Source organism: Perissodus microlepis, chromosome 15 (genome assembly GCF_051167445.1).
Source record: "Perissodus microlepis isolate ML-2025 ecotype Zambia chromosome 15, ASM5116744v1, whole genome shotgun sequence".
Lineage (NCBI taxonomy): Eukaryota > Metazoa > Chordata > Actinopteri > Cichliformes > Cichlidae > Perissodus > Perissodus microlepis.
Window position 1 is genome coordinate 32,797,060 of NC_140475.1, and position 27,419 is coordinate 32,824,478.

A 27,419-nucleotide genomic window follows, 5' to 3' on the forward strand; every position below is an offset into this window, starting at 1 on the left:
GTATTATATTATTTTTGTATTGCATATGATACACTGGTCATTTTTGGCAACTTTTTGTTAACAACAATGTTCATTTTAGACAAAAAAACATAACATTTTGAAATTATGGCAAGTATTGATCATGTTAATGAGATAGAGGTCTCAGAAACTCATGAATCAAATATGATACAAAGGGCATTATAGGTTTGTTTTTTTTTTTTAAAAGCCAAGTACTTTATATGTAAACTTTCAAGTTTAATATTAATATTTAATCTTTTAGTAGTAGTACACTCGAAGGCCATCAGAAGGTAGCATTGGAATCGTTTTATGATTTTCATCTTTTAGAAATCAAACAATCAGCTAAGCTTGAAAATCGTCAACAAAACAGTCTAGTACAAAAATTAAATAAAAATGAGGTCAGTCCCAAACAGTCATTAAGTGAAACAGGGTTGTTTTGGTGTGTTGTCAGCTAATCACATTTACCCAAGTGCAGTTTGTAAGTGCGGAGGGTGGAGAGAATTAAGAGGCCTGGGTAAGAAAAATAAAAACTAGAGAGAAGAGTACTGAGGCGATGCTGAAGAGAAAGAGCGAATAGCATGGAGAGTGTGCTTTTCTGTCTGTTTATCAGAACCTTAAAACCTGTAAATCTAGCCCTTTTTTAAATACATATATTATTAAATGTGGGAGTGCACGGTCTATCCCATTAAAATATTTGAAAACGTCAGAGCAGATATATTTCTTTATCATCCTGTCTACGTTAATGCAAGAACCGCCTAGTCGGCTTGGTGCAACCTTCATATCTTTGGGCGCAAGCACAAACATCTGTTCTTGCAGCTATGAGGTTTAAGGTGTGGCAGCAGACAGAATAAAATCTTTTTTAGGAAGTGACTAACTTACATTTAAACTATACAGAAACTGCAAAACTAAACTGTGAATTTTGGATTCTCAAGTGATCAACATGCTCAGCCTGTCCTGGGAAATTGAAACTTGGATTAAATCTGGATTTTGATGAAGCTAATCAGACAATTATCACATTTCACCACATCTCACTGCATTAAGGTTTGTATGAGTTAATGTGGTTATTATTTTAAAAATATAAATATATGTGTCACCTGTTGATATTATAGCAAAAGATGAATCCATTTTCATCAGCCTGACAGTTAGAGAAAACTGAAATGAGGTCGGTGAGTCAGTAACTGATTTGTTCCTCTGCTGTGCCTTAGTAATTACTTGTCCTAATGGTTTTGATGCGTACCTTTTTTGCTGTTATTGTTGTTAGAGTTCTTCCTTGTTTTGGTTTGCAGAGTTTAAAGGATGAGAATAAGAAAGTCAAAAAATCTCCCGATAGCTGGAGTTCTTTTTTTTATTGATTTTCCTTCTTTGGAAGGTTGGATTTTTCCACCATGGGTTTGACTTTGTACCTGTGACTACCAGAAGCAAAGGCGTTCAAAAGAAGACACCTATGAAAAACTCTCATATATCCTCGTGGCCAAAATGTCAACAAAACACATCTACTGCCAACATCCCAGGATTCCAAACACTTCCTCAGCATATCAAAGATTTCCTCTACTATCGCCACTGTCGCCACTTCCCCATGCTACTGGACATTCCGGACAAATGTGGAGGAGCTGATAAATCTGGAGAAGTCTTTCTTCTTTTGGTCATTAAAAGCTCTCCGGGGAACTACGAACACAGAGAGGTGCTGCGCAAAACGTGGGGTGAAGAGAGGTTACACAACAGTGCGTGGATTCGATGGATCTTCATCTCAGGAACGACAGAGAGCGGGTTTGAGAAGGAAAGGCTGAACAAACTGCTGGAGCTGGAGCAACAGGAGCACAACGACATCCTCCAATGGGATTTCAGTGACACATTTTACAACCTTACATTGAAGCAGATACTCTTTCTTGAATGGATGGAAAGGAACTGTCCCAATGCTCACTTCCTGTTAAATGGTGATGACGACGTCTTTGCCAACACAGACAACATGGTCGAGTATCTGCAAAGCCTCAAGGACAATGACGGAAGCCAGCACCTCTTTACTGGCCATCTTATCCAGGGAAAAGGGCCTATTAGAGGGAATAACAGCAAGTACTACAGGGAGTGCAGAATTATTAGGCAAATGAGTATTTTGTCCACATCATCCTCTTCATGCATGTTGTCTTACTCCAAGCTGTATAGGCTCGAAAGCCTACTACCAATTAAGCATATTAGGTGATGTGCATCTCTGTAATGAGAAGGGGTGTGGTCTAATGACATCAACACCCTATATCAGGTGTGCATAATTATTAGGCAACGTCCTTTCCTTTGGCAAAATGGGTCAAAAGAAGGACTTGACAGGCTCAGAAAAGTCAAAAATAGTGAGATATCTTGCAGAGGGATGCAGCAATCTCAAAATTGCAAAGCTTCTGAAGCGTGATCATCGAACAATCAAGCGTTTCATTCAAAATAGTCAACAGGGTCGCAAGAAGCGTGTGGAAAAACCAAGGTGCAAAATAACTGCCCATGAACTAAGAAAAGTCAAGCGTGCAGCTGCCAAGATGCCACTTGCCACCAGTTTGGCCATATTTCAGAGCTGCAACATCACTGGAGTGCCCAAAAGCACAAGGTGTGCAATACTCAGAGACATGGCCAAGGTAAGAAAGGCTGAAAGACGACCACCACTGAACAAGACACACAAGCTGAAACGTCAAGACTGGGCCAAGAAATATCTCAAGACTGGTTTTTCTAAGGTTTTATGGACTGATGAAATGAGAGTGAGTCTTGATGGGCCAGATGGATGGGCCCGTGGCTGGATTGGTAAAGGGCAGAGAGCTCCAGTCCGACTCAGACGCCAGCAAGGTGGAGGTGGAGTACTGGTTTGGGCTGGTATCATCAAAGATGAGCTTGTGGGGCCTTTTCGGGTTGAGGATGGAGTCAAGCTCAACTCCCAGTCCCACTGCCAGTTTCTGGAAGACACCTTCTTCAAGCAGTGGTACAGGAAGAAGTCTGCATCCTTCAAGAAAAACATGATTTTCATGCAGGACAATGCTCCATCACACGCGTCCAAGTACTCCACAGCGTGGCTGGCAAGAAAGGGTATAAAAGGAGAAAAACTAATGACATGGCCACCTTGTTCACCTGATCTGAACCCCATTGAGAACCTGTGGTCCATCATCAAATGTGAGATTTACAAGGAGGGAAAACAGTACACCTCTCTGAACAGTGTCTGGGAGGCTGTGGTTGCTGCTGCACGCAATGTTGATGGTGAACAGATCAAAACACTGACAGAATCCATGGATGGCAGGCTTTTGAGTGTCCTTGCAAAGAAAGGTGGCTATATTGGTCGCTGATTTGTTTTTGTTTTGTTTTTGAATGTCAGAAATGTATATTTGTGAATGTGGAGATGTTATATTGGTTTCACTGGTAAAAATAAATAATTGAAATGGGTATATATTTGTTTTTTGTTAAGTTGCCTAATAATTATGCACAGTAATAGTCACAAGCACACACAGATATCCCCCTAAAATAGCTAAAACTAAAAACAAACTAAAAACTACTTCCAAAAACATTCAGCTTTGATATTAATGAGTTTTTTGGGTTCATTGAGAACATGGTTGTTGTTCAATAATAACATTATTCCTCAAAAATACAACTTGCCTAATAATTCTGCACTCCCTGTATATTCCTGTTCAGGTGCATGAGTCCAACTCATACCCTCCTTACTGTGTGTCTGGCCAAAGCAGGACTTGGTCCTGTGTCCCACATGGGCTTCAAGACTGCTGGACTGCACATCCCATCAAATAAAGTGGATCTTTATGACCCCTGTTATTACAAAGACTTTTTACTAGTACACAGATTTCTCCCGGCTAGGATGTATTTTATGTGGCATAAAATACACGATCCTAATCTAAAATGTGGCGATAGTTGCAATCGCTGAAGATTCAGATTTTCTTTGACTTTTGTCAATACTGTATTTGTTATAGCATCTCAGAAAAACTGTAGTGCTTTACTTAAGTGAAAACTTCAAAGACATTTTAAGTAGCAAGTAAATGGCCTGCATTTGTATAGCACTTTACTTAGTCCCGAAGGACCCCAAAGCGCTTTACACTACATTCAGTCATCCACCCATTCACACATAAGTAAACGCAGTTTTATCACAATTATGGTTGAGTAACAGCACAGAAGAATTATTACCCACTATTATTCTGTCAAAGGCTTGGTAAGATAAAACTATGGGGTCAAAGGTAATGAGAGAGAGAGAGAACACTGTAAAAAACAAATTTGTATGTACTTTTTGGTACTTCTCTCTAGTCTTTGTTGTGGTTTATTTCTAATATGAAAATAATAATACATGTTTTAAAGAGAGAGTCACTTTTAAGAATAAAGTCTAACAGCTGACATCTGTGTAAGTCGACCCATGTCAAAATGGTTTGAATGTATTGGGTTAATCATTATATCAGTCAGTCATAAATGTATTGGGGTGAAATTAAGATAAAATCAAAATACTGACAAAAAAACAAGCATGCCTTGAAATTCTGAATTATATTAAATATACTTATATGTAAATATACTTACTTTATTTCTACCACTGTGTGTAACTGGACTATAAGCTTTAAGAATTTCATACAAGTCAGGAATGCAAAACACAGTGTATTACAGTGTACATTGAAGAAAATACAATATTGCATTAAAAAATCTGCACATTTTTAAGCTTAAGTTTCTGTAATATTTCAAACCCGTTCAGACACAGCTAAAACTTAAACAAGCTGCTTTTCAACCTTACATTCTCCTTCAGTCACTGGCAAAAGAAAAAAGTGCAAATTATTCTGAAATAATACTTAATACATACTAGAGATGGCACGATACCACTTTTTTATGTCCGATACCGATATCATAAATTTGGATATCGGCCGATACCGATGTGAATCCGATATAGTGTGTTTTTTAATCAATAAAACTGTTTTTTTAATATCTTGCTGCTTTTTGTATAAGTTCATACTCAAGTTAAAAAAAACCAAACAAACACTAAAGCTATTCTGTTATACCTGTATGCAAAAAATACACTGCACCCAAAATATTTAATAGTTCAGCAAAACTGATCAATCTAAAAAAACTTAAACCTACTCCATCCTCCCTGTTCTGGTATTTTATAGAGTAAGCAACTTAACTAATAGGGTTCGAAAACTCCCAGCAAAAAAAAATAAAAAATAGGGAACCACCCCCACCTCATGATGCTTAATCAAAATAATCAACTTTAATTTGATGCAGTATGAAAACAAAAGCACAGAAATCAATTATTTTTCAAGAGTAATTAAATAGATTCAACATCTTTCTTCAACAGAATTGCAGACTGCACAGATGGTATCTTCCCAAAGGAAAAAGTACTACAGCTTACTAGGGTATGTTAGACTTAATAGTTACTATATACAGTAATGGACTTCTATACATTTTACATCAGATTAAAACTTTGGGTGTAAGATTCAGATAATTATTTATTAAAAGCGAGACATTTTAAATGAGAATAAGAACGTATTTCTTTGTGCCCCCTTTTCCCTGTTAATGCCCTACCTGGCCCCCTGGCAAAACTTTGCTAGATCCGCCCCTGCACAGTTACCAGCTGTCAGCGTAAAAAAGGATCCTGGTGTTATTTGTCTCTCAGAAACAGTTCATAACTTCCCTTTAACTCATTCAAGTCACCTAAAAGGTAAACCTGTTTGTCCATCACCTGTTCAGCTCTGATGATTCAGTAAGGACATCTCCTGGTTTCATCTTCATGTTTCCCCCTCACCACATATCCAAACCGATATCATGACCAGCAGCTTAACAGCTGTGGCTCCAGCAAACATCAGCTGATACTTGAAATTAATATTAAATAAACTCTAACAACAGCTGATCAAGCTTAAACTTGCAGCTGTTGTTTAACACAACATCCGCTGGTTTCCTCTTTCTGGCGCAAAGTGGGCGATAAATAAACAAGAGAGAAAAGCTGATCAGCTGATCATTGATCAGTTTCATGATCATGTTCATTGAAGTAGAAACAGGAGAGGGAGGGGAAAGAATGAGCGAAGAAGAGGCAGCTGACAGCATAAAGACAGAATAACTCCAGCTTTGTGTCTTTTTCCATTCTAGCTAAAGTACGGGACAAACTGTGCTCCTTTTCAGCTCAATAGGAAAGGCGTAATATTTTCTCTGAATGCGGGACGATTCCGTCTTTTTATGGGACGGTTGGCAACTCTACTAAAGAACCTTATGAATAAAATAAAGTTCACTATCAGTAACATCATAGCACCCACCCAGCTGTATAGAAACTCTGTCATGCTAGCTAGTACGCAGTACGGGTTATTGTAACTGACTGTAAAAAGTCAGCACAACGAAACTAAACTCCACCTAAACTTGGTTTATATCTGACCCAGATAGACTGCAGGTCATAACTTCTTACCTGAAGTTCAGTTCACCTGACACTCAGACCGGCGGCCGCCTCGGGTCTCTCCTCCTCCTGCCTCCCCTTTCCCTCATCCACCTGCTGTCCTCCACCACTTGCTAATGTTACTGAATCTGTGGAAGCTCCGCGATAGCCACCACCAAACAACTGAGTTATTTTTACACACCGGCCAGCATCTGACCAATCCACCACCTTTCATTATTTATACTGTTACCAGAAAAAAAAAAAAAATCATTGTCCCATAAAAACGAAAAATCACCATCGGCCCACCGGGCAAATCCCCGGTATGCCCGATGGCCAGTCCAGCTATGAGCAGAGGGAGAGAGAGAGGCAGTCGCTCCATATATCCGTTGTTAAGCTTAACGCTGGAATGCTTTATAAACATTCAGAGATGAACTTACACACTTGCTTTACTTCTCTCTGGGATCACTTCCTCGGAGATGAAATGCTGGATTGGTAGCGAGGCTACAAATACACACAGCCGCTCTATCACGCCACGCATACTGCTCCGATGTGCTACGGTTATGAGCCAAGTTACGCCGTGTCGCAAGTTTTGTGAGGTGCTTTTTTGATATTTAATGGATCGGATTACATTTTTCATTTCTCTCCTATATCCGATCCAGTAATTTACGTCAGTATCGGACCGATACCGATACGTAATATCGGATCGGTCCATCTCTAATACATACATACATATATATATTTTTTTTACCACATAAACTTATTAGCTTTATATAAGCTTGTCCAGCTTGTCTTTCTCCCGCTCATCTCAAAAAACACATTTTAATTTAGGAAAAGAGCTTTATTTATGCTTTGCTGCATCTTTCGTAAGTGCGATCAACGCACGAACACAGAGAACTAAAGTTACATCCAGGTAACATATATTTTTCATCTACTTTTAAAACGTTGTGAGCCTAGGTTGGGTTTAAACACTACTGTTAGGATTATGAATATTACTGAGCTATGAAACACTTACAACCCCCCCCCCCCCAAAAAAAAAAAAAAAAACTAGCAATCTCTAGCAACCATTAAATCTCTGCAAAAAGTTCAGAGTGAAAACTGTTCTTGCTCAAGCTGCTGGAAAAATATAAAATATAAAAATATAATAACCTAGCCTTTGCTGTGATATCAACTTGAAAGAGCCTAAGTAGAGCTTATCAGAACCAGTGTACCCTGAGATCTATCATAAATAAGTCAGCCTGCACATACTCCCATAATTGGATGTTCACTCCTGAGAGCTTGAACATGTACTCATTTAAACTTGATTTCCTTTTGAACAAAGAGTAAGTATCTTGTATCCTCGTCAGCCTTTAGAGTTCTCTCTTTCATCCTGGATCATAGTTTCAATTTCGTTTCCAAGGTTGGAGAAACATGGACGCTCATCAAAGTCATGTGCCCAGCACTGCCTCATCAAAAGGTACACCTGGCACATTACAATGAAAGTAATATGAGCAAGGATAAACATTGTGGAATAAAAGGATAGAAGGGAAATTACTTTATTGCTGATGTAAGACAGATAAGAAAGTTGTTTCTCCAAAGGTCTGATTGACTTACAATAGCAAAGATCAAAAAGTATTCCAAAAAAACTACAGTTTCGACCGCACAGAGCAAACGTACCTTGGGCGGGCAGTTTAAAGGTGGTGGTAACCTCCAGTTACCCTTCAGTAGATTTGCCAGATGCACTGAAATGGATGTACCCAGCACGTTGTGCCCAATCTCCTGCATATAAAGCTGAAACAAAACAGTAAGCCATGGGAATCCATATTTAAGCTGAAGCATTTTCCAGACACATTTGTAACAATTGTACATTTTCTTACTCTTTTCGGATTGACACTTATATCACAGTAAGAGAAGATTTCATGAAGAACAACCCCGAAACTCCAGACATCTGATTTTTGAGAGAATCTGGACTCAGTGATGGACTCTGGGGCATACCTGCAGTAAATGCATGACCATTAGAGCACAAAATAATCCTGAGTAATGGGGCAACTGTGATCTTCAAGCAGAGGAAATCTCATAGCTTATGCTTCACTTTTCAACATTACATATTCTTTTCTGAGAAGCATTTCTTTTAAAAATAAGCACTGTCTCATGTTTGGTTTTATTCGTGTCTTTCATTTAGTCATATTAGGAAGTATTAACAGCTAGTAACCACACCATCGACACAAGAAAGTAGCTGATTCATTGAAAAGCAGTTATTAGATTTTTATTGGTGAAACTAGTGGAAATCTACCAGAAGATGGGGCTCTCTCCTGGTTGGGTGACACGGTAGTAGTCCTTATTATGTGGAATAACCTTGGTCAGCCCAAAATCAGCGATTTTTACCAGCGTCTCACTGGCTACAAGGATATTTCGGGCTGCAAGGTCTCGGTGCACATAACGCAGGCTCTGCAGGTACTCCATCCCCTGACAGGATTAGAAACAAACGAAAGACACTTTTATTTTTAGCTCTGTCAATCTCCCTCTGTGTTTTAAGTTTTTTTTTTGCAACACGTAGAACTGTGGAAAGTCTATGTATTTGTGTGTGTCTGTGGGGGAAATATAATAAGCTATATTGTATTAGAAGGTAAATATTTTTAGCTATTAATTCTTCTTGTCACCTTCTGATACAACTCTAAAACGTGCGTCATCGTTACACAGCAGATAAGAATAAACTGCCAAAACTGAACCGGTCCACACAGCAGAGAGAAATATTCTGCATTACACACACACACACACACACACACACACACACACACACACACACGTCAGGTGCACATACAGGTGAGTAAAATCTTTATGACTTGAGTCTTGTGACTGCCACATGTGCAATAAGCTTAATAAGCTTACATCCAAATATGAGCGTTTTACCTAAATATATTTATTATTTGTATGTAGAAAATATACATGGGGTAACTCAGTTCCCTTTTGCAACAAAGGTAGAGTGAAATTACTGTTTAATACTAATGTCTAACTGCTACAGCTAGCAATAAGCCAAAGAGCCTCCATCTGCTGTTGGAATAATATGACTGCACGCTCAGATGTTTGACCAACCACGATGAGGGGCAACAATATCCAAAGTGTTCAAAATGTATGAGGACATTTGTGAGAATGATCACTCTGATGAGGCCGAAAGGTTTTATCTACCCATCCATTTGTGCTCTTTTTATTAGCTGGTAGATTTTTTATTTTAATGCTAGCATGTTTTCTTGTTATTGGGATACGTATGTGCTCACAGCTCATTTTGAAAAATGCACCATTTATAGTGACTGGTGAGTACTATGTAAGATTATTTGACCACAATACCTGGCTTATTTAAAGAAAAAATCATAACGATTTGTTATTTGAAGTGTTTGAGCGCCTTTATTTATCTATTTTTGTGCATTTGGCAGGGGATGTCTGCCTTTTGTAACACGGTTTGCTGCAACCCCCCTAAGTCCCGTGGCCTTGTCCACACACACATACAAAAGTCTTTTAGACATTACTGACAGACGTCTTTGATGTAAATTAAACAGCAATGAAACATCCATTCTATAACATCTTACAACTTATTTGGGGTGATCGTGGCTCAAGAGTTGGGAGTTCGCCTTCTAATTGGAAGGTTGCCGGTTCGAGCCCCGGCTTGGACAGTTTCGGTTGTTGTGTCCTTGGGCAAGACACTTCACCCGTTGCCTACTGGTGGTGGTCAGAGGGCCCGGTGGCGCTAGTGTCCGGCAGCCTCCCCTCTGTCAGTGCACCCCAGGGTAGCTGTGGCTACAATGTAGCTTGTCATCACCAGTGTGTGAATGTGTGCGTGGATGACTGGATGTGTAAAGTGCTTTGTGGTCCTTAGGGACTAGTAAAGTGCTATACAAATACAGGCCATTTACCATTGTTTTCTTGTGTATTTAGTAAAACGTGAGCACTGGTTCAGGAATGGCCTCACATATGTCACGTCAATTTTCAGATCCTGCCCAATCAGATCTGTAATCCTGCTGCATCACAGGCAGCTTTAAATCCTGCTGGTTTACACTTGCTTGGGAAGACATGTTTATCATCTTTATCAAAAGCAGCAGGTCAAGCACACGTTAAAGCAAAAGACTTGCAAGTCATAGAATGTGCAGTCGATACTCATTTATGATTGTGTGGGCAAGCAATTAATTCCTGTCCATATAGCAGAGGTCATATTTTTAACATTTTGCAAGCTCACGCACCTTACAAATCTGAGAAGCAAATAGTAACATCCGCCTGGTGTTGATGTTGTGTTTGTTCTTCTCTAAGTAGCCAATAAGGCTGCCATAGGGCAGGTACTCCATCACTAGACTCATGCTGAGGCGACCTGTGAACAGACAAGCCATAACGTTGTTCATCAGATAATGTCCTTTCAAATCTTTGTCACTGAAACACAGAGACGTGTGAGTTTCATGCTTTAAGAGGAAATGAGTAAGTGCAACGAGCTCTTTTGCTTGGTTCACTTACATCTACACCTTTTACAAAAAAGTCATACAAGTCACCATAAACATGTTTTTGAAGTGGCACAGCAATCCTTAATGAGTTCACATTAACACATTTATAAAACAGGAAAGGGAGAGCTAAGGGTTTTACAGTCTAAGCAGGGGGCAGATATTTTATTATTGTTTGGGGTTTTTTTTACCCATGCTGTAGCAGACTCCCTTGTATTTGACGATGTAGTCGCAGTGTAAGACGTGGAGGGTGTTGACCTCCTTTTGGAAGTCCTCCAGGTTTGACTGCTTGTTGGACTGCAGCTTCTTCACAGCCACCAGCTCACCAGTGTTATCACCCAGCGGGTCATAACGGCAAAGCTCCACGCTACCAAAGTTCCCCTGCAAATGTGTTAAGTCACAGGTAAAAACTGAAGTTAAAGTAGATGCAGGAAAGAGACGGATAAAGAATAAGCACAAATAGTAGGTCCTGCTTGTGTAGCATAACATCAGCTTGACATATTTATTTAGTTTAAAGCTTCTGTCCATTACATGTCGCTTCACACTTACTTTTCCCAGAGGGGAGATGTAGCGCAAGTATCTCTCCTCAAACAATGTCTGGTCGTGCTGAGGGTGGCTGTAAGATCTGCACACGGGGCTCTGTGTGACAGGTTCGGTAGCGTGAAGTATCACATAGTCTGGCAAAAAACAAGGCAAAATTAGCAATCAGCAGCATTTTCACTTCAGTGAATCTCAGCGTAATACCTAAAACATCATCCATTTGGAAAACAGCTATTGGTAGCAACAGTACTCTGTTTAACAGCTACCCCTGGACGAATCACACAGGCACACAAACACAAGGACAAACAAAGATTTCTCTTTGCAATTTTATAATTTACATTTAAAAGGTTCACTGTACTACTGTATATTAGAGCATTTTTTGAAATGCACTTACTTATATTGTGTTATCTCAGAGCTTCCCAAAGTGTGGTATGAAAAGGAAAAAAACCCCACAAAAAACACTTGGACACTGCTAGCATAATGGACAGGTTTTTGACGGGGCGCCCACACAAACGCAAGGCAGGAGATGAAGCATCACTGAATATGTTTCCAAACCAACTTCATTCTAAGCCAAAGACTAGAAAATATGGTGACGCATGTCTTCCCTTTGGTTTCACCTGCACAAGTGCCAAGGTAGGTCTCCCCTGCAGAATTGGTTTTCCCTGCGTTTGGAGCAGTGCTGGGCTCTCCAAATCACGGACAAACAGTATCCCACATTCTTGATTTTTAGTTCACAAACACTTGTTGTAATGAGTAACTACTCCTGACATTTTGGAGATGTTAGCTCTTTATACAGTAAAGTTACAGTGGGATACAAATAATATCAGGCTGATCCTGCCACAATTTGTTCCCCCGGTTCAAATCACGGACAAACATTATCCCACAATTGTTTATGTTTTTGAACCCACTTTGCACAGAGACGCATTTTTGAAAAATGTATTGACAGCTATGTTGAATATTATTACACAGGAACAAAACAACTACACGTAAAATAATCACACCGTGAGTCTCTGCCTTTCTAAATGGAGGGACAGTAACTGCGTGTGTATATGTAAGTGTGTAAAAACTGAAGATAGTCAGATTAACAGTATTTTGTCTCTATCTGCCATTCTGCAATTCATCTCATGTAAACAATAACGTGTGCACAGCGTGACGTGAAAAAAGGCACATACCTTTGACGTTGCGGGGCAAACTCTGTATTCCTCGTCCACACGTAAACGCAAAAAAGGAGTTTTAAAAAAATCTCCATTTTTGGTGATTTGAAACGCCGTTTACGTGCAGACGAAAGGCCCAAACACATGGAAACAGCTGCGTTTTCAAAAATACCCGTGTAGGTGTGGACATAGCGTAAAAGAGTTAGTAGTTTATTTTATTACTACCTGTAATTTATTGCAGATTACTTGTATTTGTTTAATTGTTTAATAAATGTTTGAGGTGTGAAATAAACCGCAATGGAGTTTGAAAACAAAATATGGGTGTGTGTGGTTGGAGGATGTGTTTGTGCGCGGGTGGGGGGGACGAACATTTTTCTTGTAAAACAAAGGGGGGCCTAGCAAAAAAAGTTTGGGAACCACTGTGTTATCTGGAGTGAATACACCTGTGTGTTCTTGTTCCTTTAAATGATTCATACTTGCTCTTTATAGAACTCATCAGAATGTTCACACTGAACATATGTGAATGTGTGTGAACCGGTCCCTCTCCTCTTTAGTACAAAGGTTAGGGTGTGCGTGTTTTGCGAAAAGAATTTCAAAGTCTGTTTTAAATGATCTCTGATCCAGAGAAGACGATGATCCGGGGTCATGTTCACGTATGACTTTCTTTTTTATAGAGATTTCTGGAGATGTCCCTGAGCCCGTGCAGTTATTTCAATGAAAGAATCATGCCTGTTCTTATGCAGTGCCACGTGATCATTGGCATCCAATATTCATTTTAGGCCTTGTCACTTGCACACAGAGATTTCTCCAGATTCTCTGAATCTTCTGATGGCATCATGTGATGATATATTCAAAGTCTTTGCAATTCTATATTGAGGAACATTATTCTGAAATTGACCCATAATTTGTAGAGGTATTTTTTTGCAGAATTGTTGAACCTCCGCCCAACTTTTCTTCAGAGAAACGTTACCTCTTTAGGGTGCTCTTCTTTATTAGCACTGACTTTTGTCACTTGCATTCCAAATTGTTTGAGATTTTTGGCTGCCATCAAACTCTAAATCAGCTCATATCTTTCATGAAGTAATACAATGTCTCACTTTAAACATCAGTTATGTTTTCTATGTTCTATTCTGAATAAAATACGGGTTTATAAGATTTGCAAATCATGGATTCTGTTTTTATTTACATTTCATAAAACACCATCATTTGTTATCTATGTCTGCTTTTCTAAGGATTATATCTGATACAAAAAGTTAGTCAAAGTATTCTGGTATTAACTGAATTAATTTTATTTATCTAATTAATTTATGTTTTAAAGGACAGTTTTAACATGTATGTGTCAGCTGATTACCAGAACAGTATGATATGCATCTTTACCTGAAGTGATGAGACTGTTGAGTTGACGGATAATACTGCGACATGAAGGTCTGAAGTCTGCCTGGTAATCCATACACTGACTGATCAGATCTGCAAGCTCTGTCCACTGAGAGGGAGGCAGCTGCTGGAAACTCTCATAAAACTGCTTCTTCTGCAAAAAACAAAACAAAACAAAAAAAACCACAACACATTTAGCACCACATAGCACCATTTAATGTTTGTACAACAATTTTTCTAACGACTGAAAATTCACAGAAAAGGAAGTGCAATTTTCATTTAATCTACACAGTATTCTCAGTAGTCTTTTCACAGTGTTGCATTTTATTTACATCAAATTGAAAAGTTAATATAATATTCTGAACTGCATCAGTTTTTCTGCATGCTGAACTTTATAAACCAAAACCAGAGCTACAACTCACACACAGAGTCCTCTAGTTTAGGCATTTTCTGCAATTGTTGCATAACAGCAATGAGCTTTGAGTGATCATGTAACACTGACCCAGACAGCTAAAAAGTTTAGAGTGTTTAAAGCCTTCCAAAACCACAAACTGCAGATCAGGGAATACGATGATCTACCTGATCTAGGTTCCAGCCTCGTAGCAGGGAGTTTCCATTGTTAAAGATTTCCCACACTGTGGCGCCAAAGCTCCATTTATCACACTCGAGGGTCAGTTTTTCTGGAGCGTCCAACACCTCGGGGGCCACCCAGGGGATCCTGTCCAGAATGACTGGAGAAACGACAACTCTATTAATTAAGTTTCTTCATCTATTTGTTTGTTTGGCTATAAGGAAGCAGCTAAAAGTATCCTTTATTTTGTAAGGCATGTTAATGTGTATAAAATAAAATGAATAAAGCTAGAATTGGTTACCATTGCATAAAAAAAATGCTGATACATATATTACAGTATCAGTCAATTTAAATTAAAAAAAGGCTTTACCATCTTTGCCCACCATGGCCATACTGATGCCCGGATCACTCAGCTTAATGAAAGGAGAGCTCCCCTGAGAGGGGTCACCTTCTCTGGCCAGCAGCAGATTTTTGGCACAGATATTTCCATGGACAATGTTCTTCTCTTCCTGTACGAGGGTTACATGGGATTTTAGCAACTACATTTCAAAGTAAGCAGGACAGAAAAACACCTGTTTGCTTGTTTAGTGTTATTAGGAAACACTTCATCCTTTGCATTAATTCTACTGTTCACAGCAGTTATGTATTTTAAAATACCTGGTAAAACATGACATTTTAAATAACATTTATTTCCACATCATGCATTCTACAGTCAGGCCTGCTCTAGGCTGCCTTCTTCTCATTTCCACATCGGTAAATCTTCCTTACCAGGAAGTTGAGGGCTGATGCGAGCTGTTTGGCTACGTCAAGTTTCCAGCTCACTGATACAGATCTCCCCCTTTTCAAGTAAAGGTCAAGGGCCCCGTACTTGACATACTCCTGCACCATGATGTCTGAAAGGCACAACAAGGTTTGTTTCAACAGCTGTACTTCAAACCAAAACACAGAGCGCTCACTCGCAGAGCAGCGCCTGAGCTAGGGCCACATGATATGAGACAAAGTTAACCAAATAACTGTCAGCTTTGAAATTACAACTACTTGTGTCAGTCGAAACACTGATTGCACAACATTCAGCTTTACCGGGCTTACTAGCAAACAACAAAACACAAAACAACAAAAACAGTCAATGCAATCATGGAACTTAGTTTTAACTCACTCTTTGCTCCGTGAACACTAACACCGTATACAAGGAGCAGGTGTCTGTGTGCAATCTGACTCATCAGGCTGGCAGCTTCAAAGAATGACTGAAATGGTCAAAAAGCATGTGTTAATCATAAGAAACAAATACATTTAAAAAAATACTTAGGTATGTATAAAGTCACCTCCCAGCAGTTCTTGTGAGTCGCATCGAGCTCTTTCAGCAGAATTTCGGTCACACGTTTCTCCCCGTCATGAATGTCGATTTTTTTGCCTTTAAAGATTCGAGTGAAAGAGCCCTTTCCGAGGCTTTCGTCCTGATCGGGAAAGTATCCATCATAAATAACATTATAGCTCAGCGATTCTTTTTAGATTACCGTGGCTATAGCGTCACAGTAGCAGCATTAGCAGTATTTGTTAGTGCCACAGCGTTATTCATTTAAAAAGACACAACTGTAGCTGTAATGGAGGTATGAGCAGTTGTAGAAGAAGCAGGGGCAGACATTTACACTTTCAGGTCTCGGCTCAAACCAAGAAAGTGTGAATAGATACGTTGCATATTGTTGAGATAAAGAATAAACATTTTAATCACAATACTCAAGATGTGTCTCCTTAGAATAATAGATTTGCAACAAATCTCTGCTAAAGAAGACTGTTCCTGTTGAGAACCCCTTGATGTGACTGTGTCAGCTGACAGAATATTGGGACTGTCCCATATAGTGTAACTATTTTCGTATGAAATTCAGCTAATGATTATACTGTTGTTAAAAAGCACAACTCTGAATCAGTCTTCCAGAAATCACGATAAAGGGTGCCAGCTCTTGTTCTTCATTCAGCTACTTAAGGGTCACTACAGCAGATCATCTGCTTTTATTTCACCCTATCCTCAGCATCCTCTTCTGTCACGCCAACCCTCTTCATGTCCTCCTTCACTACATCCATGAGCCTCCTCTGAGGTCTTCCTCTTTTCCACCTGCCTGGCAGCTCCATTTCAACATAATTTCTCCAATATAACAACGATCTGTCCTCTGATGCCCAAACCATCTAAACCTGAGTTGTCCTTCTAAAATACCAGTTTCTAATCTTATCCATCTTGGTCACTCCAAGCAGAAATCTTAGCATCTTACACTCAAGCACCTTTAGCTCCACGTCCTGTCTTATGTCCGTGCCACTGTCTGTATTGAAACTCTTCTAGCGTCACTACCTCTGCTCCTCAGAGCTTCACTGTTACACCTGCCCTGTTCTCATTCACACACATGTATTCTGTCTTACTTCTATTGACTTTCATTCCTCTTCTCTCCATTGTACACCCCAATGTCTCCAGACTCTTTTCCACCTCTCCCCACTCTCACTACAGATCACAATATCATCTGCAAACATCATAATTTATAGAGACTCCTGCCTGATCTCATCTGTCAAGCTGTATATCACCATAGCAAACAATAAGGGGGTCTGAGCCGATCCCTTATATAATCTCACCCTCACCATGAACCCATCTATCACCCCAACTGCACAATTCACCACTGTCTCACAGTCCTAATACACCATCCTTACATATTTCTGACTTCCTTGTGCACTATCACAATTACTCTTTTGGCACCCTATCACATGCTTTCTCTCTCTATAGATAGATATCTGAAATTCAGGACAGTTTCACAGGGTACATAGGTGCTATGCAAATCTTTGCAAATCTTGTTGCAGTTATGAAATATCAAAAACACATGGAAGCTGTAATACAGGGTGCTACTGTTCATGTCAGAAAGAAATAAGTTAAGGTAATAAACAATTAAAAATTACAATTCAAAGAAAAATAACCAACAACTATTCCATATCCATGTTCATCTAGTTTGTTGTTTGTGAAAGGTGCAGGAGGAACCACTGGAGATGTGGTTGACATTATAGCCATAGCATTGTTTGGATTCCCAGAATCCCTCTCTCTATATGGGGCTGAAGAGCTACCCCAATAGAACAATGCAGGAAAATAAATCCAAAAATGAAGGATAGCAGCTGGGGGAAGTGGGCTGCTGTTGCCTACCTCTGAGTTAACATTAATTTTTCAATAGAAATTTAATGATACAGATAGTTTATAAATACTTCCCGTTTACTGTTTAAAAAATTAGTTCACCACTATAGGTATGCACCACTTCTCGTCCAAAGCTAGCAAGCAAGAAATGCCTGTTATGTTAGGATAAAGATATATTTTTCATTAATGCTCCTGCTCTGCTTTCACTAAAAAAGGAGTAGATGGAAAAAGAAGAAAACAAGTAGAAGAAGTTTTGTACTGACAGTCATCAGAGGTACCAACTGGCCTGATTGGCACAACATGCAGATCAACTTACGCAGCTCAGGTCCTCATATTTGATCATATGAAACTGGATGTGACTGAATTTGTTTCTTTCGGTTGTTGGAGAGCCTGGAGCTTCTACAGAACTGCAGTTGCGTATGATGATCAAATTTGTGAGCTCTTTAAAAACAGCAGAAAACGTAATATTTGTTATAAAATCTTCAGTCTTTCAGACATATATTACCTCAAACAAGAATTGAATGTTGATGAGTGCACAGAAAACTGTAGATTTGACAGTAGATGTGTCCTAGTAATGTTTTTTTCTATATCCTTGATGTAGTTCAAAATACTGAATGTGACAGTTACACATTGTAACCATGTGGATGTTCATTTGTTTCTACTGCTACAATTGATAGCTTTGAGTAGAAATGCACAGATTAATTGAAACAATAAAACTTAGATTATAAGACAACTGTAATATGACAATTTCATATTTAAAAAAAAAATCAGAACAGTATGTACTCTATTGCGAAAATTGGCATGCAGTTGATGCAAATATGTAATCACACTTTGATTTTCCTGTAACAGACCCGTCAAAAAATATGGACATAACCTGCTGCTCTTAACAGCAAAGTCTTACAGTGCCATTAATCTGCACTGTTTCTAATGGCCAGCAGGTGGCAGCTCCTCTGTGAAAGAAGTTGTACTAAAGGATACTCTTGGTAGTTGGCTCTGAACTTATTTTGGCAAGTACTTTTTATGTCTCTTTTTCACTAGTGAAAACAAACATCCCAGTTGTCACAGTGTTTACTCACTGCACCTAGCTAACTAGATAAGCTAGCTTATTAATTTAGCCTCTTGGTAGTCATGGTGCTGAATTTCAGGAACTAGATGGCCAAAATGGAGTATCAGGGTCACATCTCTCTGTGTGTTTGCCCTTGTATTTTTGGCGATCAAGGCAGATAATGTCATCTGTAGCTTGAGGAAACATACCTTTGGGTCGGGGTGGACAGCAGCAGGTTAACTTGACAGGTACTTCAGCCAGCAGGAGCTTATTGTGTTGATAGTGGCTGGTAAGCTCTCTCAAGCTAGAAAATGATTTCTGGACACCAAAGAGACTGTAGTGCTCATTTTTATTAATGAGACAGTCTTTATAATCAAGTCCAAGTGGAGTCTGCAAAAATAAGAGGGTGATTTTTGATCAGAAGGAAGAATCCAAACACTTGAGTCAAAATGTAAGCCATGGGAAACACTCTTGCACATCGGATTGAGCAGATGCTTCTTTAACATGAAGTGGGTGACAAAAAACATTTAAACAAAGGTTTTTGTCTATATCTGTACCTGAACACAAACAGTGAGGAAAAAGTTGTCATAGTTCTTCGGACTCTGCCGCAGAAGGAAGGTACCACCTTTGTATCCTGACTTTTTCAATTTGTTGACTGCAAACTCTGATCTGCTCAAACAGCATAAAAACAAATCAGAATATATCTATCTATCTATCTATCTATGTGTGTGTGTGTGTGTGTGTGTGTGTGTGTGTGTGTATAAAAGCTGGCGTCTGATTAAGTAATGATTAAATTGACGCACGTTATTGGGCCATGACAATGGTTTTTGATTCCCTCCAGAATACTTGGCGGAGCAATGTCTTGGCAGAAGAAGTGGCTTGAGTCTGTGGTCAGTCTGAAGTAGCCATCAACAAGTGACACAAACGAAAGTGCCTCTTTGAGACTCTGGAACTTGACTTCCTGTAATGAAAGTAGTCACAAAAAAAAAAGTTAGTCTCCTGTTAGTCTCCTGTTGCATTACTGGACCACTTAGGGGACTAAGTTAGGTTTTCAAACTCCCGTTCTGACCGATGCCACGTGTACCGTGGAGTCTTACCATGGACTTCCCACATCACATTATGGATCAAACCTAGCCAACATTTATCCTGAGGACCATCAGTAGTCACAGGAGTTGGGCCTCTGGCTATGAACCATTTGTAGGCAGACATTTATTACTCACTGCACACCCTGCTTGCCGCATTTGGCCCTCTGTGTTCTTGTCCTCTTCTCTAGTTTTAGTTTTAAGTTAAAGGACCATTGTTTGACAGCGTCAGCAAGCATTACAACACTGAATAACCACCAAGTGTTTGCTTAGTCATGGTAGAAAAATACTTCCAAACTAAAAGTTGAACCAATGTCTGGGGTGTTACAATGATGCTCAGTCAAGTTACTCCTGAAATGGACACCGTTGTTAGACTTTCTAGAAAGACAAACTGCTCTCTGCTATCTCTGTATTAATTAATTTCAACTAAGCAAAATTTGAAAGCCTTCTTGAAAAAAGAATGAGGAGGGAAAAAGCATTTTTCAGTGGTGATGGAAACTTGATGTCTCATACTTTTGGGTCCACCACTTGTCCTAACTCGTTAACTGACTTCCTATAGATATAACAGCTTTCCTGACATCACAGAAAGAATGGGGATAATTGTAAGACTCCAACACATTAACTTCACCATGCCACAAATGACATTATCTGATGAATATTTCTCACTTCTGGTCCAGAGATGGTCTGGGTAGAATTCTATTCAACATACAAACATCACCAACATCGGTCCATCTACGATTAAAGGTTTGGTGTTATGCCATGACCAGTTTTGGCCAAATGGTACAAATTTGCAACTTTTCCACCCCAGCAAGCCAAATGTCATCCACGTAGCCAGAACAGGGAGCTTTGGAGAAGCAATACAAAAGTAGAAGGGATACAGTTGCCTGAGGACACTAATTTGATGCGAATAGCTTTTAAATTGTTCATATTTACATCCAAACAGTAAAATAGTTACTAGAACAATATATATATATATATATATATATATATATATACATATATATATTGCAATGGTTTAAGTGTAAAATATGTTGTTTTTTTACCAAGCAGCTGTCATCCTTTCGTGTTATAGTCACCATCCTGCTGTCTTGGGGAACCTGCTCATGGCATACCCGCTGTATACTGATGTCAATGATTTCTTGGAAATCACAGAAGGTCTGCCACTCAACTCTTGACAAAACCTATCAACCAAATAGCATTTTGATCTGTTTAGTAGCGTAGTAGAGATATTAAAACAGGAAAATGATAGCAGTTAACCAACTACAAACTAAACTCGATCTTCTTCAGTCATCTTACCTGGCTGTTATTGATACTTCCAGCGGTTTGGATTCCTGTTTCCCCTGTGACCCGCACAAGAGAGAAGTCTGACTTTGGATGGGAGGAAGAATGATTCACTTGGAAGGTTTCCGTTCCAACAGAAGGCTCAATGCCAGACAGCTCAATCAGGTACTTGAGTTTCAGGCTGCACTCATCTACGGAGCAGTTGCCAAGCTTCTTTAAGAAACGCTTGAGGGTATTTCTAATTCGGTAGCGGTCCAGCCGGTTTCGTTTCTGGATGTCATGGCGATGTGACATGGGAAGGCAGGATTTGTAGCTAAAGAGGAATAATATTTGGTGTAATGACTGCAAACTAGAATGGATTGTTGTATAAGCAATGATACAGTCTCAACTGTAAATACCTGACAGTCTTGCAGAGCTCTCTAACACTCTGGTTGCGCTCCTTGGCCATTCTCCACAAGTCGAGCACTGCAAGGCCAAGGCATTCCTCCTGAAGAGTCAATGGTGGGGCTATGCCTGCCTTACTTTCAATGAAGTCATTTCGAAGCTAAACACCAAAAGAAATCAATTGGAATTATTATCGTCACATCTACTAGTATAACAAGCATGCAGTTTTTTTGTGGCCACAACTTGTGTTACATTGTGCAGTAGTACATTAATCTATCAGTTTTACAAAAAGCAAAACTGATAGACACCTCAAAGCAACAAAGACAGTACATGGTTGGATAAACTTTTGCTAATGAATTAAATTGAAGAATCTCATGGAATCTCACCATTTTCAATAATAGAAATTGTAAATATTTCATATTACTGGAAATCGGTACTTAAAATAGAAAAACATTTATCTAATCACTTTCTATCAGTCTCGACTTGATTCTTAAAATTAAAATAAAATAAAGAATTTCATAAAGTATAACATAATTTAAATGAATTATGTTAATTAATTAAAATCTTTACTTAATATGTTTGAAAATAATATCATTATTTAGTACTTTACCTGGGCAAAAAGATAGTCAATGACACTGTAGTCGAGTACTGGACTGATTCTGTCTCTAGTCAAACTGTAGCGGTATGAAGATCTTGGTTCTTGCCCAAACCAATTTCCAAAGAAGAACCTTCAAACACAAAAGAACTCCATTACATATCAAATCATATAAAACTAACCTTTACATCAGGATCCATTAAAAACCTTTCAACTAGTACTCCAAACTCGAATTATTTATAGCAACATTCTAAGTATAAGGAGTTGATGCACTAAAAATTCATCAAATGAAAGAATATTCAATAGCCACGTTATCTGTCTGTCACTTTATCTTCTGTTGTCAAACTTTGGTGAGCTCTTGTGAGCTGTGGCATCAGTTTCCTGTTCTTAGCTAACAGGAGTGGCACCCGGTTCAGAGATTTTCTTCTGTGTCTTGGTTGTAATGCAGTTGCTTGAGTTATCATTGTCTTTCTATCAGCTCAAAGCACTTTGGCCATTCTTCTCCGACCTCTGACATCAAGAAGTCCTTTTCACCCAGAGAACTTTGACTCATTGGTTATTTATTTCTTTTTCAGACCATTCTTTGCAAACACTAGCAATGACTGTGTGGTGTAGATCCCAGTAGAGCAGTTTCATAAATACTCAGATCAGTCCGTCTGGTACAAACAGCTATATTGTGTTCAAAGTCACTTAAATCACATTTCTTCCCCATTCTGATGTTCGGGTTGAACTTCAGCAAGTTGTTTTAACCGTGTCTACATGCCAAACTGCGCATTAACAAGCATTTGAAAAGTTGAATTTGAATCTTAAATATACATATATATTTTTTCTCATCAAATAAGGCATTTTGACACCCACCTGACTCTGAAATGGACTTTTAAGTTTTCATCAGTGTCAAACATGTGAGAAGGAGGATACCAAAATGAGAGGTCTTCAGATGCCAAACCAAATAGACTTAGGTATACCGGCAAGATTCCTGGAGGAAAAAAACCCACAATAATGAATATGGCTGACAAAAATTAGTGACTTACATAATACATAATGCATTACAGTCTTACCACATTTCTTCCCTGCTTGGATGCAGACATTTTCAGCAGATATTTGTCCAGATGTGATCTGTAATGTTGTTGCTTCCTTTTTGACAGGGAAGAGGTTGACTTGTAAATTAGGAACAGTGCTTGAACTGGACCTCTGGCTGCCTCCGCGGTCTCTGATCACCAGAGGAGTTGACTCTTCCTCGCTGAGATCCATGGTTACTTCAGAAAATAAAGCCAACAGATAAACATCAGAAAATGTATTTAGAGGCAGTCAAGTGACCCTTTTTATATTAACTTACACTGAAAATCAGAAATCCTTGGCTTAACTTGAACATTTTATGTTCTGACATGGAAGGTTCAATTTTGACTTGATTGGCTGAAGTGTTGACATAAATGTAAAAAAAATGGAGAGTTAAATAACTAATGCTGAATAACTGAGTTGTTTTCCAACTGTTTTTTGTTGTACGTGTACAGTGACAATAAAAGGCTATTCTGTTCTTGTGACTTCCACAAAGCTTGACTTCATCCATTTTAGATTAGTAATGTCATTGTTCCTGAGTCATTGAGTCAGGAACTGTTTCATTGAATTGTTTTTCACAGGTCTAGCTTCTTATTTAGTCTGTTCTTGGTTTCCTGTCTGTTCTTGTCTCATCTGTGTTTTGTCCTTTGTCTCATGTGTGTATCAGCCTTACCTTTCAGCATCTTATATGCTTTACTGTTTCCCTGTTAGGTTCATTTATTGGCCTGTCACCTGGTATTTCCTGTGGTCTTTTGTCCTCCTGTCCTCTAGGTCTAGTTTTACTCTCTCTGTCTCATCTTCCCTGATTTGTTCGCTGTTTGTCTCCCTATGTCCCCTGTCACTTCCTCCTGTTCTCCTCTGTTAAGTTAACCAAGGTTTCTCGTTCAGTTGTGTCTCCCTGTTTTGCTATATTTCGTTCCCCTTTCTGTTCCTAGTCAGACATTTGTTTTCCTCTTTGGTCAGTGTCAAGGTTGCATGTCTCAGTCTCCGTCTCATTGTTAGTTTGGTGTGTTATTTTTATAGCCCCTTGTCAAATATGTGCTACGTTCAGTTTAACTTTTCTTGTCTCTTCCCCTGTAATCAGTGTTTCCTTTTCCCTTGTTACTCGGTGTGTATATATTATCTCAGTCTCCCTTTATTGCATCGTTCCTCATACCTACATGCTGTGTGGTTCAGGTTCAGAGGGATTTTTTTCTGTTTCTAAAGTCCTGCATTGTGGGTTCCAAATCTGGCTGCTCGCACAGCACGTACATGACAAGGGAGTGATTCAGCTCTATAAAACCCCATTGACTCAGGAAAAAAAACCTAGATTATTGTTACAAGGTGTTATTGTATCACAGTAGTGTTTACAGTATAGGCTTATGACTCATCAGTGTCATGGCTCAAATCGGGTTTTAAGGTACCTTGGTGCATTACGACATGGTTTCAGACGCCTGGAAAAGCCCCAAATGCTTAATAATTAAAATCTTGGACAAAAACCAAAGAAATGTTTCATATCCTATTTCCCAAATGTATGTATATAAATGCTGACTGGGATGTGTTGGAAAGACTGTTTACAAAGATAACTACCACTGGATTTTCTTGCTAACTGTATAGGAATTTGTGACCTTAAACAACATAAATTAGGAGAAAAGTCACAGGAGGGTGTAGTCCTAAGTAGTTTTCTTGATTAGTCAGGTCCTTCATAGATTCATTAGTGCTGAGGAATAATGGGTGTGTTAGTGGGAGACTGTGAGGTAACAAAAAGCCATGCATCAGGCAGTACCCATGTATACATTAATGTCAAAGGTCTTCTTTTGACAAAACCGACCTGTACCTACCTGGTCTGTGTCAACAAAAGACATAGCATACTTTTATATTTGTTATACTTATGTTACCTGTGAATCTAACTGTCTTTTTCTCTTTTGAATTCCAATTAAGCTCCAATTATTATCTAATAGTATCTTAATTGTCCTTCTAATTCTAATACATTGCTTGTTTTGTTTCTATTGGTGATTAATGGTATTATGGTAGTGATTTTAACACTGGTTCTTATGTCAACCAGTGTGCACACTTGGGGCAGAGTGATTTATGATGGCACCTGACTTTATTGTGGAATGATGTGCATCACTATTGAGGTGCTGCACCCTTTGGCTGTCTTCTCTTTTCTTAATGTTATCTTTACCAAGATCAGTGGATGCTTTTTTAAATTAACTTTTTAGCTTGTAACACTAATAGTGCTTTTACCAGACAATTTCAGTGAAGTGTTTATGCAGTTTACTGTAGCAGTGAACTCTCTGGTGGTCTACGTAAACAATGCTTGATAAAATTACAGTGTACTATTCTGTTAGGATCAAGAACCTGTTATTTTGGTGTTTCTTAAAAATAACAAAAAATGTTTAATGTTTTGTAAAATGCTGGGAATAAACTTAAATATTGCTTTGGGCTGCAAGAAATGTCTGTATGGGAAATAATTGCAAGGATGAAAAAGAGAATAATAAAATAAAAAGAGAAAATAACATAATCTTGGAGCTGAAAAAATATTGTCCACATGCAAATATATTGCGTGATTATATATACACAGATAAATTAGACCACCATCATGTAAGGTTTATGTCATAGATTTACATTATTGATAATAACCAACATTATTTTTTATGTTTTTCCACCAAGCTCTTTAATATAATTAATATTTTTGATCATATTTAAATTTTTGCTTAATACTTTTGCTAAAAGAGATCAAATACTGATCTGTGACAGAGAGCTCACAGGAAACATTTACCAGATATTAACAGGAAAACTATTCCTTTCAGTAGCACTCAAATTAATTAAAGGTAAGTCCTTAAATGTCAATTTGTGTTTGTAAACCTTAATGCAGGCTCCTGCTTGTATAGGATGAAGTCATATGCTATACAGTAATATGCATAACCCTGCATTCTAGATAAACATCATATACCGAATATGATGTAAACCTGGACAGACCCCATATTCAGTATTCACATCCATATAAAAGCATTCAGAAAGCTTTTGAAAAGTCAATTGTAGTTTTGTGGGGATTCCCGCCCTCAAGTGAAACTGGTTGCCACGCTTTGCCGTAGCCCAAATTAACACTATGTGAGAACATGTGACTTACGTTTCGATGTAATAAGTACATTTATTTGACTTTTTCATGAATGTCTTTCAAATATCGTATATTAGGATCAATTTTAGGAAGGTTTTTTTTTTTTTTAAGATCACCATAACAACTTAAGAAGGAGTCACTGTTATAGAAAAATATCCCACAATATGGACATGCTGTAAAAGCTTCTTTGAATAGCCATTTATAAAGAGCTAAAGACAGAGATTAATCCATAGATCAAACACATTCTTCATAATGTGACATAATACTTGTCGATATACAGTGGAAGTGGATGTTTCTTAGTAGGAAGTATGTAAAAATATCTTTTATACTTACAGGAATATGTGCAATCACTCGTCGGGTCGTGTATCGTCACATGCGACCATCAGAAGTCCTCATTTTGTTACTTTGTAGCCACAAACACAGAGTTACTTTTCTGACTTTTGCGCTGCGTGTCTGTCTGTGTGAGACAGGAAGTTTAAAAGGATTTCCTGATTTTCAGAAAACTCATCAACTGTTTGTCACCAGGCTGTTGTCACCCCACACATACAAACCCATACAACTTTTAAAACTGAAATACTGATGTCAGAACTTGTGCAACTTCTCGTTAGAATTCACTTTTCACCATAAGGACCTATGATGCACATTGCACGAGAATTAGCATAATGCTAAATGAATAATCATTGGTTCAAATAGTGTTCAAAAAACGCCTTGTAATGCATTTCTTTTAATAAGGACCGTCACCGTTGGATGAACTTAATACATTTTGGTTACCCCAGAGTAGTGTGGCTGTTTCTCTTGGTTACCAGCAAATGAAACATACAGAATGCAATAAAATATACTGAACACATTTATGCTTCCTAGAGGATGTTGACCAAATTTATTTTCCTTCAGTCATAAGCCTATATTATTGTATTATAATGGACCCATGTTCCTCTTTCCAACCTCAACCAGCAGGAAAAGTTTAGCAGAATTGCAAATACTTGATTACTTCCTCCAAAATTATGATAATCCACAGGCCTCTTTCTGTAAGTATAACCATTGTCTCATCGACAGACTTTAAAACTGCTCATCCCGAGTAGTGGAAATGTCAAGATTTTGTGTATGTAAATGTGATCCATCATTAGCCTTTTATATTCTTGTCTCGGACCAAGGAGATAAGAACTATGTCTCTGATCCCTGTTATACTTTTGAACAAGAGAAATCTTGTTAAATGTTGTAATGGTTGAGCACAGAAGACTCAGACTTTTTAATAATCA

General features: G+C 38.5%; 1 protein-coding gene and 1 pseudogene across 1 annotated transcript; one reads left to right on the forward strand and one right to left on the reverse strand.

The window, feature by feature from the left end:
* The first annotated feature begins 1,040 nt into the window (after window positions 1–1,040).
* Window positions 1,041–2,201, forward strand: LOC146372508 (N-acetyllactosaminide beta-1,3-N-acetylglucosaminyltransferase 3 pseudogene; annotated as a pseudogene).
* A 4,980-nt stretch (window positions 2,202–7,181) lies between these two features.
* On the reverse strand, window positions 7,182–26,623 carry jak3 (Janus kinase 3 (a protein tyrosine kinase, leukocyte)). The gene is made up of 24 exons (XM_084954421.1): window positions 26,497–26,623; window positions 23,066–23,263; window positions 22,866–22,983; window positions 22,023–22,140; window positions 21,427–21,572; window positions 21,044–21,341; window positions 20,791–20,928; window positions 19,469–19,626; window positions 19,223–19,334; window positions 18,875–19,055; window positions 17,937–18,061; window positions 15,783–15,914; window positions 15,617–15,704; window positions 15,229–15,353; window positions 14,831–14,969; window positions 14,469–14,620; window positions 13,893–14,043; window positions 11,371–11,498; window positions 11,013–11,202; window positions 10,573–10,697; window positions 8,634–8,806; window positions 8,218–8,335; window positions 8,018–8,131; window positions 7,182–7,823 (listed from the first exon to the last, which is right to left on the reverse strand). Exons 2-24 carry the CDS (start codon window positions 23,256–23,258, stop codon window positions 7,704–7,706), a joined length of 3,342 nt encoding a protein of 1,113 aa, XP_084810547.1. The 5' UTR covers window positions 23,259–23,263; window positions 26,497–26,623; the 3' UTR covers window positions 7,182–7,703.
* Window positions 26,624–27,419: the final 796 nt, after the last annotated feature.

Excerpts from the sequence above, each read along its gene's own strand:
- jak3 (XM_084954421.1), bottom strand. The coding sequence starts at position 23,258 with ATGGATCTCAGCGAGGAAGAGTCAACTCCTCTGGTGATCAGAGACCGC. Across the intron at positions 14,621-14,830 it reads GGCCATGGTGGGCAAAGATG|TCATTCTGGACAGGATCCCC; the intron begins GTAAAGCCTTTT and ends TCGTTTCTCCAG. Across the intron at positions 8,807-10,572 it reads TTGCTTCTCAGATTTGTAAG|GGGATGGAGTACCTGCAGAG; the intron begins GTGCGTGAGCTT and ends TAATCCTGTCAG.